Genomic DNA, 19,980 nt, shown 5'->3' with positions numbered 1-19,980 from the left:
TTATATTTTATTATTCATTTACTTAACTCACTTAACACAATTTTTCTTATATCTCATGCCGAAAAGAAGCACCCCTACTACAGAGGACGGAGGGAGTAGTATAAACTACATCTCGATGTATTTGAATCATAGGTCAATCACTATAACTAGCATTGATGCTTTCGACTTAATATTAAGGTTCAAATAGTTTTTTCTCATTTTTCCCAACATGCCACTCGGTCGAGTATTTGTGAAGATGGTCTCAATCACACTCCAACGCTTAACTTCGTTTGTTGTTGTTGAATACAATACATTTTACTTTTAGAAGATCCACACCATCTATCCTTAGAAGTGTCGACGAAGCCCATCACATCACATTCATCTCTTCCATCGAATAATTCTTTCTACCTTCCCCCTTGATTCAACTTCTAGAGGGATTGGATCCACTGAACCGACTGGTTTTGTTATAGTAGATACTGAAAGCACGCTTCTAGCGGCTTATTTGAATACAATTACAAATTTAAAATGAGAATAATTAGTTTCTTTAAGTTGCATTTTTTGTTCTTTATTAAATTGGACTACATAGTCCAAGTATTTCATACTATAAGATAAACAGTGATCTCTTATACGATTCCTTGCAAGAATAAATTAGTACTCCTTCATAAATCATAACATATATTCCTATAAGAAAGAAATATCAAATATTTATTGTGAAAATACTATAATATCATATCTAAAGTTTTCTAATACTGGATAAATGAATGACAATATTGTTAAAAAACCACATTTTGGAATTGTATTAGAATCAAAATTTTATAGATTTTGTTTGACAAATAGATATGCTGCCAAAATGATTATGGAGTTTACCCATTTCCCTGGATTTACTGACGCACCAAAGGTCAGATTTTTACCGAGGCAAAATTGCGGTCGATGCCACGTTGGCAATTCCACCAGCACTCTCGTGTATTTAAATGCGTCCCAGAGAGGAAAATGGGCGAAAGCGCTCTGTTTATTTCCCTTTCCGGTGAATTATTCCGGCGGTCTGAGAAGGCGGAGCTCATAGCTGCGGCTGTGTTACTCAAATCAAGAATCACATTTGCGGGAGAAAGAGTTTATGCTTGCGATGTTTTGGAAGTGCAGCTGCAGATTTTAGGTTCAAATGTGCCATCTAATGTTTCCCCTTTTAGTTAATTTTATGTTGCTCAATTCAGATATTGATTGATTCTAGCAACATTCTTGTTATTCTCTGTTTTCCTTCAAGAAAGGGGGAAACTTTCGTGATTTGTTTATTGCTTTGCAATGATGATTTGCTGTTTCATTATCTGAAATGTGAAGTTGTGGATTTCCACAGCACAAGCAAGAACAAATTCATGAAATCCCTCTTACTTGATTGGATCCACATTTACCTGAGATTTGCATGTCTTCTTGTATTGCTTCTTCCCCAATCGAGGACTAAAATATTGGCTAACATTTGGTTCTTTCAGGGGGAGTGAAGCAACAGAATGGCATCTGAAGAAGGAGACACCGTAAGTCGAATTTGGTTCATTGCTATGCTATCTTCATAAGTTTGCCACTTGATGCATAATTGTTGTGTTAAAGGACTTAGGAGAATTAGGCAACTTTAGAGTCCAAATCAGTGTATAAATTTCCTATCCCTCTGATGATTAGATGCCCTGTACTTGAAAAGGGAGTTGCGCAAAATTTATGATTCGGACTTCAGATAGATATGATGGTTTTGATTTTTTGATCTTTATCATACCTTATTGGTTTTCTCTAAATGAAGCAATGGAGATTAGTACTCAAGCTTGAAGCACTACATGGAAATAAACAAGCTTTGCATAAGATATGTTCTATATTTTTCTTGGTGTGTCTGTGTCAACCTTGATATAGATGACGATGCAGTGCGATATTATGAATCTATGATAGATTAGAAATTCAGTCACTGAGCAGCGGTTTGACCTAATTAAACAGTAATGCAATAGTTGATCTAGTTATATTCTGCTCTCTTGCATGAGACAGCAGGATTGATCACCTTCTGTTGAAAGGAATGCTTCTATGTATCCTACTGGATCAATTCACCTTGAGGCTCCAGCTTTTTGGAAATTTCAATTAGTTTGAATTTCATGTATTATTTGTTTATTTATGTTTTCTGGACTCTTTTTGTCCTTTTTAGGGTACCGGTTTGGATAGTGCAGACTTAGCTCACACTACTCAAATTGCAAAGAAGGCTAAAAATGTTGATGCTGCTGATGTGACGCGAGTGGATATTGGGTATGGCTCATTGGCATCATCTTCAGAAGACCCCATCGAAGAGCTTGGGATCCAGGCTTCGGAAACAGAAGAAGAAAGGGTTGGAGAGTATGACGCCAATGTGAGTAACAGAATTAATTTGCTCACCTCTCATCAAGTGTCAACGATTCATCTTATGCTATAGATAAAAGCCTTTCACAATGCATCATTGAACCAATATTTACTAAATATTGCTCACACCATGCGCATGGCATCTGTGTTGTTGTATATGTTTTCTAAAAGGAATCACTGTAGTCTGTAGGCAATCAATATACTATAATAAAATAGGGCCTGATTCAGAGCTGCCTCTTTACTTCCTTCCATGGGATATTTTCTAGAAATGACACGCTCTTCTTCATTCTTGCTTGTGTGGCAATACACCTATGCATAAAGACAAATGATCTCGAATACCCAATACACACTTACCTGTTCACTTTCAGTTATCTTATCTCAGCTAATGATCACAGAATACTATCTCGAATATTCTCCTGCTGGCTGTAAACATTTCATTTTACTCTTAAACAGTGATCATACTTATCTAATTAAGATTTGAATTATGACTCTTCATAGCTTACCCATGGTTTTTCATGTTGATAGACACTTTATTTGAATTCACACATGGCAGATTAATAATGACTATGATATCAATTCAGAAAGAGCAAGTGATGATGTGATGGCGAGCTTGCTGGGGGATGAGGAATCACAGGCTAGAAGGCAAAATCTGATACTTAAAAAGCTTCTTGTAAGTAGCTGGGATATATTGAAAGGTTAATGCGACCTGATGCACAATTGTTTGTGATGGCATGCTAGCTTATTAAACCTAAGTATCTCAAATGACTTTATTGATCCAGCGAGCTCCCAGGTATTTCGACTGCCCAGAATCTGCTAGGCTAGCCAACGAACTCAGTGAAGATGATGACGAAGGCACAGCTAACAAAGGGCAGAAATCATGCTATATTTGTGGTGACATCGACCATCCAGGAAATAATTGCAAAAAGGTCATTTTTCTCTAAAACATGCTCTAGGAGTTCTTACTTTACAGTGATTGGTTTTACCTTTTAAGACCTGTTTCCATTACCGAAATTCTTAAATGTTTCAACAAAAATTACTTGTTCAACTATGTCAAGAAGTATTTGCTTTACTTCTGCTGCCTTTTATGTAGAAATGGGGAGCCATAGCTAGCTCTGAGATCGATTTTATTGTTTGAAAAACCCATCTCTAGGCACTGAAAAATCAATAACTGTACATGATTTACAGCCGTGCGCCTCAACACTCAACATACATGCTCGTCTAGATGTCCATAACAATGCTAAAAGTTGTTTGCTGGAAGAAAGTTCCATGATTCATTTTCCGCCTTCTTGGATTGGCAGGCCAATGCGTGCATCGTTTGCTCTGGAAAGGGCCATCTGATGAAGGATTGCCCAAATAAAAACAGTGAACTGGATAGCACTCCAACTCCATGTTTAAGATGTGGAAATACAGGCCACGACATGTTTTCGTGTACCCAAAACTATGACCCTGAAGATCTCAAGGTATGTAACACTGTATTTTCTTATTATTATTCAGTGTTATTTTACTAAAATAACTACAGATGTTCCCTCATTCTCTGTCTCTGTTAGGAATTCCTGTCAAAGTAACGAAACAATATAGCTTCTGCCTGCTATTTTCTGAATATCCAGTCAACTTTTGCGTTCTTTCTTTTAAGAGCGGATGTTGCAAAAAAATGCATTTCTTGCAAGTTCGCAACCGTGTGATTAACTTTTTCCCTAATGCTAGCAAGCTTCAAATTACGTTTTAAGGTTTAATTGGAATACTTAATCTTCAACAGGCTATCGAGTGTTATATTTGCAAGCAGCCTGGTCATCTCTGCTGTCTTGATAACAAAGAGGAGGAGGGGTCAAATAAAGCATCGTGCTACCGTTGTGGGCAGCCTGGCCATTTTGGTCTGGTATGCCTTCTCAACTTGTAAACTTATCAATCCTTGCTAATTACCTTCTGACTGCCCAACTTAATGCTTTTGTTTCTCCAGGAATGCTCAAAATCGAATATACCTACCTTTGATTTCCAGCTATTTTGCCGCAAATGCAAAGAGAGGGGTCATTCCTCAACACAGTGCCCCCCAAAACAGCGCCTCGGGAGAAAGGTTTGTTATAAAAGCATTGAGGAGTCACTCTCCCCCTCTCTTTCTTAATGTGTGTGTATATGTATATGTTTGTGTGTGGGGGCATTTGAGAATACTAAATGTAAGTTATCAGCTAACACAAGCATGGACTCATTTCCACAGGCAAGGTCCGCAAAGAAAATTGAAAGGACGAGGTTATTTTTTGCTCGCAAAAACAGAAGAAAAAAACCCGAGCAAGCACTAGCACCATTGCCGACAGGTGCAGCCTCGTATTCTGGCAGTACAGCACACGTCCAGCCATAACAACGCAGCAATCCAAGTCACCGGGCTGAACATGTTAGATTCCCAGCAGGTACGAGCGCATGTTGCCCATACACTAGATTTCACAACACTTGGAAGCCTAACTTCAGAAACTCTTGTATCAACCCCGGCATCCAACTTTTGACTTGGACCACATACTAATAGTCAGATTCGAAACCCCCCTTCCTTGGGTAGAATGTTGAGCTCATCGGTGTTGTTGGCCTTGTCTCATTTCAAACATCTGCCAATGCGACCGACCGCTGGAGAACTGAATTTGTTGTTCAAATATTTTCCCTTTTTTCCCTTGGGTAGATTTCGAGTTCTTGTTGTTGTACGGAAAATAGAACTTTTAAACACATCTCTTAACAGAGAGAGAAGAGACTACATGTACCATTTTTCAGCAAAGAAACTATCATTATATGCTTTTCACATTGATGTATAACAGAATTACAGAGTTTTACAAGCTTGCCACTAATATATTTATATAAATGTATTTTACAGTTTATGGTGAGAGATCTGAATTGACATCAACTTAAAGTCAGCTTAAATATATTCATTATCCACACACTTACGGTCCCAAATAACTTATCGAAAGAAACCTGCAAAATTTTGGACTGAAGAAAAGATATCAAGAAAAATTCTCTCCCAATTATAAATTAAAGCTATAGTCTTACAACAACAGTATCAACTACGACATCACAAGCGAGGGGAGCCACAACGGTCCTATATATCGTGTTGCCATCCACCGAGCCTTGCTCCGGGATCATAGCTGGTGAAGAGCCTAAACTCGTTACCAAGTTTGCTAGAGTGCTCAGGTTGAAAACCACATGGACGCAAGCCTAAGAGCTCGGCAGCCAACATTGTTTGCACCTCACCTATACAAAAGAGTTGAGGAACATCAAACTCTATCCTCCCACAGTCCCACTTGCATAATTTTAAGATGGCCATTCAATGGCAGAGAAGAAAAATTTCCATTCACATGTAAAGAACATCACAGATGGGATTCAACATTGTTTATGTGGGCAAGACAAAATCGAAAATCCAAAAGCTTAGGACTTGTATTGCGTTCATGAGGAACATATCCAGCTTCCACATCTGAAAAACTTCAACGAAACAAAATGAGAGTCAAAAGATTACCTGTAAGTAATAGTAGGAAACTTTCTCCTGGTTTAGATAGAAACTTAACAGTTTCTGCAATTTTCTCCAAGCACTCCTTGCTCTGTTAATAGAATCATTAGTTCTCGAATTACATCAAAAATTAAGTTTGCTACAAAAGTCATAGCTAAGCTAGTTGAGAAGCCAAATTCAAGTTTGATAAGTACTACTAACTGAATTAGATATAACAATGAAAAGTGAAAACACATCTCAACAATAGGAAATAAGAAAGTTACACACTAAAACTGAGAACAAAACTGCAGAAGACAAGTTTTATCCATCTCCATAATGAATAATGAAGAATCGGTAAAGAGACAAAACATAACATCAGCTAGAGAAAAAGATCATTCACATTACGTCTAGTTTGCAAGATTTGACTCATAGTCAAACGTCCATATGGAATGCTTCATTCCAAACCTATTGTTAAAGTGACTAGATGGGTTTGGAAATAACTCCAATTTGATTAGTTTTAAAATCCTTTCAAACTAAATCCCACATTCCAAACTGACAGATTCCTCAAACCAAACGCATTTCAACAATTAGACCCAAGAAAGTTGTTTACCCTGGTTAGTTATTACTACAACTCCATATAGTCTTATTTTAAATGACGCTTTACATGAATCCTACCAAAAGGGAGGATAGCTGATGTGTAGAACACAATTAATCATACAAAAATATGTCCAACGATCTTCCAATTCATAAGTGACATTCTCCTAATAATTCAGCCTCAACGCATAAACGAATTCACCAGGAAAATGGCATATACCAGGTAAGGAGGATCTGCTACTACAATTGGAAACGAGTGCTTCAACGATGACGGAAGATCCTCCGGTTGGTTATAGTCATAGAAAGTGAAGTCATCCCTGTATTGCTCGAACCTTTTGTCGAACTCAAGAAGCTGCGCTGGTATTCCCGGAACAATTTTCTGAAAATCCCCAATGTCGTGGCGGTTAAATTGCAGGTAATTGAAAACTGAATAGAAACTCTTGAAAAATCTATAATAATGCACGATTGCACTCTAATCGTACTTCCTCAATACTTTCAAATCATGATAATATCATTTATAATAGCTATACGAGGAAGGGGTGAATCTAACTAGTAACTACCAGTGAGACAATCAACAGGAAAGCATATGCATCGAGCTCTTATTTCACGCTGTGCTTAGGAATTAGTAACATCATAAACCCTAGCCATTCCTTCCTTGTGAGAATAGTCATTCCATTCTATAAGGATCTCTATTACTTTCAAGGTGAAAGTATGCACAAAACAAAAAACATTTCGATTCCAAGTGAGACAATCAACATGAAAGCATATCCGACGAGCTCGTATTGTACGCTGTGCTATGGAATGAGTACATCATAAACCCTATCCATTCCTTCCTTGTGTTAATTCATTCCATTCGATAAGGATCTCTATTGATTTCAAATGAAGAAGGGTGAAAATATGCACAGAACAAAACACATTTCGATTCTAACACACAGACGGATCAAGCGATAACGGAGGCTACCTTGAGATAGGCGTAAAGAGTAGGGCAAGCAATGCAGACGACGCGAGGGGAAATGAGCGTTTCAGAGAGAGCGGCGACCTCGGCGGCGATGGTTTCGGCAGTTTGGCGGTTGTACCAGAACTGACTGAGATTCCAATTCTCCGTTACCAGAGACACCTCCTCCCCGTCTGCGTCTACAGCTTCTTCGGCGGCGGCGGCAGCCTGGTTCTGTTCTGCAAGGAACTCCTTGAGCGCTTCCAGCGTGTGAGAGCTCAACATCGGAATATCGTCTTCTTCATCTGCGCTGACGCTATTAACAACTACGGTGTCGTTTAAGGAAGCTTTGGGTTCTTTGACGAGGTTTCCGTCGGTTGACGTCATTTTCCGGCGAAGAGAGACGGTGAGAAGAGTGGAGGCTTTATTGGGGTTGCGATCTGTAGGTTTTTCTATTTATTTTTTAATTTTATCTAAAATTAATATTCAAGGGCGTAAAATTAAATCTATTTAAATACTTTACTGTAAAATTAAATTAATAAAATTTTAACCATTTTAGAACTAAGCATCCACAATAGAAAGGATATCTCGGCGGACTAGCACTAGAACTAGCTAAAAAACCCTCCTGCCACCTAGGACTAGGTACTGCACTGCCATATCACTAGGACATTCCACTGCACAATAGTGTAGACAAACACTAGGACTAGCATTAGGACATCCTAACAAATAAAATAAAAAAATTCACAATTACAGAATTAAAATTTTTACACGAAATACGGAGAAAATTCAACTATTTTATATAAATTAAAAAAAACATACATAATTAAAAAAAATACATAGTTCACGAAAAAAATGAAGTGCAACGAGCTGTATATATAGAGTTTTGAAAAAGAAAAAAAAATCGATAAAACCGCTAGTGCATCCGACATCTATTGGGAGCCCACAATAGCGGACTAGCCGACGGACTAGTGGACAGACTAGCGCGTTATCCGAAGATTGTCCGTCGGGCTCATCCGTACTGGCTAGCCAGTCGCAGCGTGCTAGTCCACTATTGTGGATGCTCTAATAGTGTTATAGTTATTTGGTGCAAGGAAGGACATATACCATATACCTCATGCGAGCATCATCTCATTTACTGCACATTGAGCTTTATTTATCTTGCTTTTAAAAATTATGATTTGATTTACAATTTTTATAAAAATGAAAACTTGATTTATTCATTTTCTTTATAATTTCAATCGAGCTTTATATTTTACAAAATTGTAAGATTGAAAAACCTAGAGTAAAAGTGATACAATTACAAAACAAATAGTACTTCTAAAATGGAATTGATAAAATTATTAAATATAGACATAGCTTCGGTCATCAACTCAAGAAAACAATCGACAAAGCTAAAACTGAAGGAAAATGAGTATGGTTTGTATATAAGACAACAAAATACAAACAACAAACTACACGTTGGCTAAATACACAGAAGCTCAAGTCCCTCATCAATTCAAAAGTTAAAAAAGAATAAGCACCATTGTTTGTAGAAAATAAATCAATTCTCAATAGTCAATACTCACTTTCTAGATTTTTCTGGTATTTATACAATACACTTTGGCAGAGAGGGAGAGAGAGCTAAGCACCATTCTTGTTCTGCCATGGCTTAAGCACACCTACTACGACAATCACTACGATAATGAGAAGGATCATGATTGCAATACACATCCATTTCCTCGAGTTCCTCTGCAAACTCTTCGCCTTCTGCAGGGCAGTATTCCCCGACTGCACGTGGTCTACTGCTGATGAAACCTGGGAGATCGATTGGAGAAGGATCCATTATGTTGAACTACAGTCTCAAGATTATTAGTTAAGGCCTTAGGGTTAAGGGTACCTGTGACTCTATGTTATCGAGCATGTCGCCTTGAGCATCCACCAGAACCGCCATGTCCAGGAATATCTGCACAACGACAGTACAATGCAACAATATTAAATCTTATACGAAGAAGTAGAAAAGAAAATATGTATGAACTAGATAAAGCTCAACAAGGATCGACTTAAAATGATATCGGGAACCACCCAAAATGTAAAACCTGACAATGAAGTGTATATGTTGTGTATGTACAGAAACAAATAATCGCAATAACCACTTTACCTGTTGCAAATCCAGAAGCTTCTTCTCTAAGTCTCTAACGGCATCATGGCGCTCTTGAATTTCAGCAAGTGTATCCATTATCTGCAGGTATGATAATGTTGGCATGATTAATAAGCATAACTTAAAGATATTGCCATTGGAATTAGCATGCAGGGATGCAGCAATTCGGATTCAATGAACTGTATATGTTGTATGGAATGAATGCAAGTATTGATAAATGTATCAACAAAAAACAATGAGATAACAATATGAAACAACAAAAAGATATAAATCAAATACAAAACCGAGCAGAAGAATACAGAGGACAAAAAATTCGAATTAGGAAGATACCTGGCCTCGGCCTTGTTCTCGGATTGCATTCTGAAAAATCTGCTCACTATCTCCGGTCTCTATCAATTGATCAATTGTCTGCGATAGATGGTTTAAATAAATGAATAACATATTAATACATGATTCTATGGAAATTATGGTAAACTGGCTTCACCTCTTCATCAGCCCGGGTGCCAGTAACTGGAAGGAACATGACAACCATCAAACTAGTTATTACTACAATTTAAGAAATGTGGCATATTAAAGCAAAATACTATTTGTTTGTAAACAAGCATTGAAACCTGTGAATACACGCCTCTCAACTACTTCACGGTACTCTTGATGTATATTCTCTCTTAAGGTCTGCAGAGAATTGAAGCAAAAAATAAGATATATAGGAAAATTAGGAAATTTTGCAATATGCAAATATAATAGTGTGTCTAGTGTACCTGAAACTCAGACATTTTATCTTTAAACCTCTTCTTCATGGCTCTGCATTCAAACATTAACCAATAAGAAATAAGATTTCACCCTTTCAATTATAATTGGATATAATTTATAAATCATAGATGGGTTAGAAAAAAACTATCACATGCAGAATTTTACAGAGTGCTTGTGTACTAGACAATAATTGAATGCAAGACAACCCGGCATTTTTCTGTATTAGGTAAATACTATCATGCATTAATGATTTACATACTTGAGTAGTCAACCTAAAGAATGATACTTTAATTATATCGAGAGTTGTCTGTAAGAACCAAACTCAATAAAGAAAAGTTACTCTTGGGTGATTAAACTAAGTGAAAGGATGATGTGCTCAAATATAAAATGGCACGTCAGCTACTTATGATTCAACAATAGCCAGGATAGAGAAAAGGAGTGTGCAAATTACACTGTTGTAGCTGTTCTTGATCTGTCTACGCCTGATCCTTTTCCGCATCCAGGCTTTTGTCTATTGGCTAAATTCTATAAAACACATGAAAATAACAATCACTCAGTACTAGAAAAATTCAGTAAGTAAACCACAATGAGACCTGCAGCACATTTCTTTACCTCTTTGTCAAGTTCCTCAATTCTTAATTTAATTGTGCGGGCAATTTTTCCTACATCATCAACATCCTTCTCCATTCGCTTCTTGATTGCTACAGGGTTATGAAATTTTAGTGATAAAAGGCCCAGGAGCACAAGAAAAAACAAACAAAAAAAGGAAAAAGATGAACTAAAGAAAGAATCTTGTCGACAAAGCTGATGCAATCTATAAGCTGATAAAAAGCCCATCAAATTAGAAAAGTTCATAAAATTAATTAAAGAATTGAGTTGCTCATGCAGATAGATATGTTAAAGTCCTGGTATGTAAATTTAGAAAACATAATGCTACAGAAACAATGGAAAATTAATCAAGTACACCTGCAATATGTTCTAGTAAAAAATAGCGTACCTTTCATTGCAGCAGCCTTGGTAATAGCCTTTGATTCCTCGTGGGCATCCTGCAGTTGAACGATGGTGAATATTATCAGAGTTTAGATGGTAATATCACGAGAATATCTATGTCCCATAGGAAGATACACCAGAATAAAGTCGCATACGCATTCAACTAATCTACAACAGTCAACACATATCAATAGATCTGAGAAAATTCCACATGCATGTATCCACTCCTATGCAAATGATGCAGCATTTAGGAGTTCAGAATTTAGTCTCAATGACTTCCACCCCATCCTGAAGAGATGAAAGTCACTTATGAAGACGGAGATTTAGACAACGTGAGCTAGAGTAACTAAGTAAGGAGATTCTAGAGTAACTAAGTAAGGAGATTCTATTTCAGGAAATGCACTTGAATGGAACAATTTCTACAGAACAACTAGAGTGGCAAAACGGATAGATGAGTAGAACTTACACTAATATAGTCTCCAGGGAAAACATCTAAGCAATCACTACTCAGTCAAACTAGTCACACCATTTTAATAGCAAATGTGATATAGTTACATTGACCTAGTAAAACAGGAAAAGTAAAGAGAATCCCTTGGAATCAGATAAATGACTTCATCTGAGGATGGAATCTTTGAAGTTGGATAAACCCATGTCACTGGGAATTACTTTTTGAGTTTATTTAACATGATAAATAACAACATGAAAAGAAAACCAAAACCTGAGTTTATCAAACACTGAACATGACAGCAATAGATTATATGGCTAAAATAAGAGAATAAAAAAGATGATGAAAGACCAATAAAAGTTGCCTATATTCAAGTACAGTCAGAAATATATGAAGTCAAGAGCACCAATTGAGCATCACAGCCACACTTTACAAGAAGGATAGTTCAAATATTCTAGGCTCTACAAGCATTTTATCACTTGTTCTATTTAATAGCTGTTCTAAAAGAAGAAAAGGACATGAGAAGTTCCTGTGATTTCAATTTAGAAACAAGAAAAGGTAAATAGCAGCACAAACCTGAAGCTTTCTCAGTAGGGCATTAAGCTTTTCATATTGTTTCTCAATCTCCTGAACCTGTCAATCCAATATAAGATGCAAACTAAGTCTCAAATAAAATAAGTACCAACTCATCGATCATAGTATCAGGTGTTTTGGCATCTAGAAAGCATTAAATAGTAATGAAACAACTCCTTCTAGTGATCATCTCAAGCATTATTGTGATTAGTGGTAGTCACCTGCTTAAAGAAATCTTCCAAGCCCTGGTCGTTCGTTTGTCTCTCCATTCCCATTTCAATATCACCATTTCTATTTCCTTGGTCCCGTGACACAAATGAATCCTGTAAAGATTGCACAAGAAGAACAAACAAACAATTTCAGGACTACATTATTCACAAACAAATTTAACATAGGCCAAATTACGGGTACTAGAGCAGACTATATTTAATACTCCAATTAGGACTGGACTTTGTAAACACAAGCAATCATGAAAAAGGGATGGGTTTTTACAATTTCACTATAGTCTCAAGTTCCTGATCAAATTAATGATAAGTGTAAGAGCTGTTATAAGGAATGATCTCACGTGGATCAAATACTTTGAATTTGATTAGATAAGCAATTCTATCATAATATTTTCTCAAGTCATCCCCCAATTCCCAAATTCTAGTTCAATAGTTTGGCCACCAGCAACCCAGAAATCTGATATTCTCCAACAAGAAGTGATCAAGTTCTGAACTTTCATAGTAATTCATGTTTCCACCAATGTATGCTAAACAATCGAACAAAGATGGAGCTAAAGTTGTACATATACGAAACGAAAACAAATTCAATTTGCAGCTCTGATCCCAGTCATAACTATAAGCAACCTCAACTTTTTCTGCCTTCAATTTTCAACTAAAATCTTCAGCAATTTCAAAATCCAGCTGCTAAAAGCTAGTGCATTGACATTGAAGATTTCCAAATCCAGCAATTGCTTCAATTTCATAAAAAAATCAATTTGCAATCAGGCATTCAAAAAAGAGGGCAAAAACACTCACCGACGACAAAAGATCATTCATTGTGGAGGCCGCAGGATCCTGGATTCGAGAGAAAATAGATTTAACGAAAGATTTCCTTCCTCTCCGACTCTTTCTCTCCCTATTTCACTTTCTCTCTCTACTTCTTCCTTGTTTTGATTTTTGTGCTTTTCTATTTGCAACTTTTTTCCCACGCGGGTTGGAGGAGAGAGAGAGGGACACCACTGTGTGAAAGGTGTGAAGGTTTTGTTTAATTTCAATTTCAACCCTTTTGTTTTATGCTAATTTAATTAGGTGTAATAAATTATTTTTGACTTCCTATTCTCGTAATTAATTTGATTTTAATGTATCATAAAAAGTAAAAACAATTCCAAAAATAAAAGAGCAAACAGTTTGAAATAAAACTCCCTTACAATTTTTTTGGTACCATAAAAATAGTACTAGCATCGCTCTCAAAATTTATCTTTTTTTGGTACCATAAAAATAGTACTACCATCGCTCTCAAAATTTATCTGACTTTGACCCAGTTTGAGTTTTAAGAAATATAATGAAAAGTGAGTTGAAAAAGTTAATGGAATATGAGTCCACAGTCAAAAATAGTAAAAGTGGAATATGTTCACAATAAAAAATGATAAAAGTGAAATGGAATAAATTTTGAGGGACGGATGAAAATGAAAAATGAAACAAATTTTCAGGGACGGAGGTAGTAATTTTTTCTTTCTAATAAAATGGATTTTGTTCTCAATTAATAATAAATTAATGTTTATATTTTAGCAATTACGTATCAAAATTTATATCATTCTAAAAGTGTCTAATTTATGGGACTGACACGTAATAATAGTTTTGCTTCATAAGTACTATAATAAACTCTTAATATTGCGTTATTTTTCTATACAGGATTGATTGTAGACTTGTAGTGATTGTTATTCGTAAAGGGAATAAAATTTAGTCGTAAAATTAACTTTTGTTGTCGTTTTAAATAATCTTAAGTAATTATGATTAGAATGAAAGCAATATGATGGTTGAAGGTGGAGCCCAAGACAACTAATATTTCAAGTCGATCTCCACCGATAGGGATATATGTTGATCGGTTTGGCAATTCTATAATTTATTATAAAGTTATTATTTTATTTAGAAATTCAATCAGTGACCAATTGCCAACCCACAAGAGACAAATGTTGGCTGTATATATTGCATTATCGAGTAAAATAATCTCAATAAATCTTAGCTGGACGGCGGGATTGATTGATTTCTTTCTTCACGAGGTTAGAGTGACCACAGTAGCACCGTCGCTGCAATCTATCGCAACATGCGTAGGTGCCGTGATGGTGGGAAGACAGGCGAAGACCCGAGCTGTCAATTTCGTTTTTTTTTTAATACTTATTTTCAATTATTTTTTTCATTCCATTCCAATCTCAAATCTCAATTTTTTCTCTAATTCCCTCTATCAATTAAAATACATCAACAATTGGTTAAAAAAAATGTGAAGTGTGACTTTCGTATTGCTGGACATAGCTGGATAAGTTTTATGTGATTAAAGTATGACTGTGATGAATAGACAAACAAGTTTCTTTTGACTTTGATGTGACTTTGTTCCACTATTATGACCACCTTTAGAGCATCCGCAATGGTCGGCTAGCGACCGGCTAGCCGATTCGTCGCGCTGGCCGATCGGCTAGCCGAACCATTGCAATCGGCGAGGGCGATTTCGGCGAGCGGATCGGCGTGGGCTGGCCGATCGCTCGTCGCTGGCCGAAGCGCTAGCCGATCGGCTAGCCGCCATTGTGGAGGCCCGATCGGCCAGCGATCGGCCAGCGCCGAATTTTGTTTTTTTTTTTTAATTCTTTTTTTTAATTTTTTTTAATTCTTTAAAAAAAAAAAATTTAATTCTTTTTTTAAATTTTTGAAAAACTATATAAACGCGATTTTCTCTATCTCTAAATTTCTGTACAAGAGCAACATCTAGCGATGGACAACAACAACTAGCCCAATACAAAATTAAGACCTAAAACAGAAACATGTCATACCGTCGGGCCAGCGAGACCCCCGTTCGGCTAGCGGCAAACTATAACAGATTCAAGGTGGCTCGTGTGTGGAAGCCCGAATTTTTTTTTATTATGTTATTTTTATGATTTTTAGTTAATGTACTTTTTTTTATTTAAATATAAAATTAATGAATTTTCCCGTATATGTCTCGTAAATCTAATTCCGTATTTTTATCGTAATTTTAATTCCGTAAATGTAGTATATTTTGAATTATTTTTATTGCGGCTGGCCTATGGCTAGCCTATGGCTGGCCTAAATCTGATGTGGCAGGTGGATTTTTTAGTATTGCTGACGTGGCAGGGGAGAGAATGGCTGGCCTATTGCTGGCCTATGGCTGGCCTAAGCACCATTGCGGATGCTCTTAGTCAAAAACATTGAAACAATTTGCAATGATAATTAAGATCATTAGTTTTATAATACTTATATATAGACATTAATTTCGAGTATTACAAATTCACATGTAATGCAACTTTGATAAGTACGAGTCACATTGAAGATGGAGCTGCACAAAAATTATACTCCTTATTATAACCTCAACTTCGAGCATATTCCAAAAAATGTTCCCGATTTTTCGTGTTTTCGTCTCAAACTTTTTGCATTTTCTATAAGATGTCAGGCTATACAAAATCTTAATTATGATAAAAATCTAATTTATCTTGTCATAGTTTGAGAGAAATTTTCCATCTCAACGCATAAAATGATGTCATTTTAGTAAAAATTAATAAAGGTTAATAGCAAAATGTTTGAAGATAACTTAAACTTAATTTTAGCTTATTCCAGAAAAGTTCCCAACTTAAAAAAAAAAAAAAAAAAAAAATGTTGGAGACACAAAACAATTAATCATCCTAATTTTTTCAAAACAACGTCGTTTTGTGTGTTAGAAGTTAAATTTGTATACTGTATTTATTGAATAAAGTCGATAATATTTGATGAAAAGGGAAAATATATTAACGATATTTTCATACGTTGAAAATTGGTTGCGTAATTAAATAGTAATTTAGTCTTATCAATAACAGGATCAATCGAAAATTACTACGTTGTCACCTCTTCAATTCAATTGAAACCTTTAAATAAGGAGATTTACAATAATTGATACTCACTCCATCCCAAAATGGAGTACTCAAAAAAACAATTTCATAAAACAGAAAGAAACAAGCTCAATTACTATATGGTCTCATCTTCACTGTCTCGATCCGGATATTTGGTTTTCGGGGTTATGCGGCGAGCCCATACCCGAAGGGGAACAACGGGTCATAATGCTTATCCCCAACATTCATGGGCAGCTGGTCCACGGTCCTAAACCAAGTGCGGGGCAGCCTGCCCGTAAACCCGAAATCCCCGAACAAAACATCGGCCACGCCCTGCCCCTCCGTCCCGGGCAGCCACGCCGCCACCAGGGCGTCAATCTGCCCGAGATACGGCTCGATCACCACGGGCCGCCCCGTGACCAGGACCACCACGCACCTGACCGAACCGCACACGTTCGATATAATGCCCGGCCCGGGCTTGGGCAGGGTCAAATTCAGGCTGTCCCCGTTCGTCTCCGCGTACGGCACTTCCCCCACCACCACCACCGCGTACGAGAACCCGCCCTGCTTCACGTAGCCAGAGTCCGGATTCTCACTGAACACCACCTCGGTTTTCGGGTCGACCGTTTTCTTTATGCCAGTTAGTATTGTTGTACCTGACCATTCAGAACAGGGGCGAAGCCAGAAATTCAATTTAAAAGAGGCAAAATTATATATATAAAGAAATTTTAAGAGTTTGAGGCATGGCATTTATGAAGAAATTTTGAAAAATTGAAGAGCAAAATGGTATAAATAAAATTTGGATATATGCATACCGGAGGTGATGTTGCCGCTCTGGCCTTGCCATTGGATGGTCCAGCCTCCGCATTGGTTGCCGATGTCGTTGGCGTGTGTGCCGGCAACTAAGATCTTTGGCGCGTGCTTGTCGAGTGGGAGCAATGGTTTGTGACTCGAATCGCCGTTTTTGAGTAGCACCAATGACTTTCTCACCGCTTCCCTCGCCAGTTCCCGATGTTCCTGTTTTCTTAATGTCAGGAAAAAGGGAAACTGTCGAGAAAATAAAAAGCTCCTTGATACGAGTATAAACTGACCTGACTGCCTAGGTACTTGGTCATGCTGTAGTCGGGCAGCGGGTGCTCGAATAGGCCCATTATGAATTTGACCCTTAGGATTCTCTTGACCGCATCGTCGATTCTACTCATGGAGACGAAGTTGTTTTCAACTAGAAATTTTAGGCCATCGAGGAATTCAGTGTAGTTGTACGGAACCATAATCATGTCGATTCCGGCGTTAACTCCGGCGAGGATTGAGTAAGTATAGTTAGCATGAGGTGGAGAAGTAATCCTATCAATTCCTTGCCAATCTGATATCACAAACCCCTAAGTCATATTTTCAAAAAATTTAAGTTAGTAAATGTTAATAGTGGGAATTTGGCATTGTCATGTATAGACAAGATTGAGCCTTAGTGTTACTCTGAATCGTAAGGTTTTCTTCAAGAATCCGGTGACGAGGTCGCGGTTAGCGTGCATCTTGACGCCGTTTAAGCTGGAGTAGGAGACCATGACGGTCGAGACGCCCTTGATGATGGAGTTGAAGTAGGCGGGCATGTGGATGCTCATCACTTGGTGCCATGTTGCTATCGTGTTGTTCTCGTTGATGCCGGTGGTTGTTCCGCCATCGCCAACGTAGTGTTTCGCGCAAGCTATCACCTTGTCTCTGAAGCACAAATATGTTGCCAAATGAAACAAACAAATGTCCGTTAACAATATGAAAACATAATTGAAACTACTATATAAGTCTGCTGGATTAATTACTCGATTATGTATAACTAATTTAATCGACTATGGATTTAAGCTTTAACTGCCCCATTTATATATTTGCACTTTGGTTTAATCAGACCATAACATAAAATCAGATACTTGGGCAACAACATTGTAATGATGTTCAAAAAATGCCAAAATAGTTGCTCTTTCTATCCAACCACATGTAGACACATTTCTATCAACATTTTTCATTAATTCCTACATATTGCAGCCAAACAAATGAGAAAACAAGGAGTGCTACAAGGAAAAAACAAACAAACAAGAAAGCTCAAAATATATAGTTCTACAAGTTTTTCCTTTAAAAAAATGTCGGGGGTGCTGAAGCCCCCGTAGCACCCCCTTGTCCACCCACGAGAGTACTCTCGTCATGGCGTCTACTTTGAGTTACAATACATAGGATTGAGTATTTGAAAGATCAAGAACTTACTGTCCGCCTAGGTATGGCACGCCCTTTGGAGAATTAGGCGGTATGTCTCCTTGTAAACCGGGTATGAGTTCTGTCATTGCGCGAACTATGCTTGGATCTTCACCGTAGCTCTCGTAGCAACGACCCCATCTTGGATCTCTACACACCTATATTATATATTTCTCAAAAATCAAATATGTATTTTTCCTATATAAATTAATTTGAATTCAAGATTATTTGTATTTACCGCAATAGTAGGTGCAAAAGTATATGGAATTCCTGTAGCTCTGATTTCAAGAGCAGTTGCTACTCCGATCCTCTTCACCAGTTGCGGATCTCTGAAATTTAATAATTTCAATAAAAGAGATATTTTATGGTGGACGAAGAGAGTATTAATTATTCATCGGCGAAAAGGTGACTTTTTTACCTAGTAGCACCTAGACCAATGTTGTGAGGGAAAATGGTGGCATTGTACACATTATTATGCCCATGTACTCCATCAATCCCATAAATCATGGGAATCCCGAGGCGGGTCGACAAAGAACCCTTCTGGAGCTCGTTGACCATGTCCACCCACGCCTCGGGGGTCGCTTGTGGGGCCGGGACACTGCCTCCCCCGCTCAGCACACTCCCTGAGGTGAAAATTTATTAGAGAGGCGCGACAAAATAATAATATACTAATTTCATAAGTAGATAAGTAAATATATTTGTGCCTATGAAATATTTGCTCATGACTTGTGGAGATGCGACAGATCTCTCAATCTGCACCATTTGGCCGAGCTTCTCCTCTAATGTCATCTTTTTCATTAGATCATTTATTCTTCGATTCAACGGCTGCTTCGGATCTTTGTATAGGGCGTAATCCGCGTTCGATGCCTCGTTGCAGCAACATATCACTAGTATTCCGAGCAAGATTGATGCAGTAGCTTTTTTCATGGTTTCCTGAGAGAGAATAATGATGTACAAATTTAGTAGAGTAGTATAAAGTAATATGATGATGATGATCAATGATTAGTTAGGTATACATGTGAAGAGAAGAAGTGTGACATGTGAATTTGTGTGGGAATATATGACATAAAGGCAGAAGTTTTTTGGAAGCACATAGAAAAATTAACAAATTAAGCATAATGCTACAAATTTTGATCACAATAAATTAAGCATTATGCTAAACTTACAGAGGTGAAAAGGTGAAAATGGATTCAACTTAGTGATATTCCACTTGAAGTCTATGTGAGTGTGGAGAGGGAGAGAGAGATGTGTTGGGAAGAAATGGGTGAGAAATTGTTAGGATTTATAGCATTGTTAGGTGGAACTTTGATTTGGAATTTGATGAATTTTATGATGTCTTATTTGAATTTGAAATGGGAAAGAGTAAATATTGGATAAGTGCGTATACCGTTTTGGAAGACAAATTAGTAGTGATTTGGTTTGATTGAGCAATAAATATTAAATATAGAGG

At 37.2% G+C, this 19,980-nt stretch overlaps 4 protein-coding genes across 5 annotated transcripts; 1 reads left to right on the top strand and 3 right to left on the bottom strand.

Moving 5' to 3' along the window:
* The first annotated feature begins 871 nt into the window (after positions 1–871).
* On the top strand, positions 872–5,119 carry LOC125215153 (uncharacterized). Its single transcript, XM_048116484.2, has 9 exons — positions 872–1,132; positions 1,464–1,505; positions 2,153–2,350; positions 2,894–3,010; positions 3,120–3,266; positions 3,639–3,800; positions 4,097–4,216; positions 4,298–4,411; positions 4,553–5,119. Exons 2-9 carry the CDS (start codon positions 1,482–1,484, stop codon positions 4,691–4,693), a joined length of 1,023 nt encoding a protein of 340 aa, XP_047972441.2. The 5' UTR covers positions 872–1,132; positions 1,464–1,481; the 3' UTR covers positions 4,694–5,119.
* Positions 5,120–5,318: 199 nt separating this feature from the next.
* Positions 5,319–7,779, bottom strand: LOC125215155 (nucleic acid binding / methyltransferase). The gene is made up of 4 exons (XM_048116485.2): positions 7,353–7,779; positions 6,612–6,770; positions 5,828–5,909; positions 5,319–5,565 (listed from the first exon to the last, which is right to left on the bottom strand). Exons 1-4 carry the CDS (start codon positions 7,710–7,712, stop codon positions 5,414–5,416), a joined length of 753 nt encoding a protein of 250 aa, XP_047972442.2. The 5' UTR covers positions 7,713–7,779; the 3' UTR covers positions 5,319–5,413.
* Positions 7,780–8,723: 944 nt separating this feature from the next.
* LOC125214872 (syntaxin-132-like) lies at positions 8,724–13,452 on the bottom strand. Its single transcript, XM_048116074.2, has 13 exons — positions 13,240–13,452; positions 12,442–12,543; positions 12,224–12,280; positions 11,210–11,258; positions 10,825–10,913; positions 10,664–10,737; positions 10,221–10,263; positions 10,074–10,134; positions 9,947–9,972; positions 9,793–9,870; positions 9,463–9,543; positions 9,202–9,267; positions 8,724–9,119 (listed from the first exon to the last, which is right to left on the bottom strand). Exons 1-13 carry the CDS (start codon positions 13,258–13,260, stop codon positions 8,946–8,948), a joined length of 921 nt encoding a protein of 306 aa, XP_047972031.2. The 5' UTR covers positions 13,261–13,452; the 3' UTR covers positions 8,724–8,945.
* Positions 13,453–16,274: 2,822 nt separating this feature from the next.
* LOC125214871 (uncharacterized) lies at positions 16,275–19,764 on the bottom strand. Of its 2 annotated transcripts, XM_089068804.1 has the most exons (9): positions 19,697–19,764; positions 19,235–19,463; positions 18,949–19,153; positions 18,769–18,859; positions 18,543–18,688; positions 17,765–18,008; positions 17,384–17,671; positions 17,108–17,309; positions 16,275–16,948 (listed from the first exon to the last, which is right to left on the bottom strand). In XM_089068804.1, the coding sequence occupies exons 2-9, from the start codon at positions 19,455–19,457 to the stop codon at positions 16,479–16,481; spliced, it is 1,869 nt and encodes a 622-aa protein (XP_088924930.1). In that variant the 5' UTR covers positions 19,458–19,463; positions 19,697–19,764; the 3' UTR covers positions 16,275–16,478. The 2 variants fall into 2 exon arrangements, with proteins under 2 accessions (XP_088924930.1, XP_088924931.1); XM_089068805.1 differs by lacking the exon at positions 19,697–19,764 and having other exon boundaries at positions 19,235–19,500.
* Positions 19,765–19,980: the final 216 nt, after the last annotated feature.

The sequence above is a fragment of the Salvia hispanica genome, chromosome 3 (genome assembly GCF_029641045.1).
Source record: "Salvia hispanica isolate PSC_SH4W2 chromosome 3, Shi_PSC_v1, whole genome shotgun sequence".
Lineage (NCBI taxonomy): Eukaryota > Viridiplantae > Streptophyta > Magnoliopsida > Lamiales > Lamiaceae > Salvia > Salvia hispanica.
Note: the sequence above shows the minus strand (reverse complement) of the source record. Positions and strands in the feature narration are given on the sequence as shown.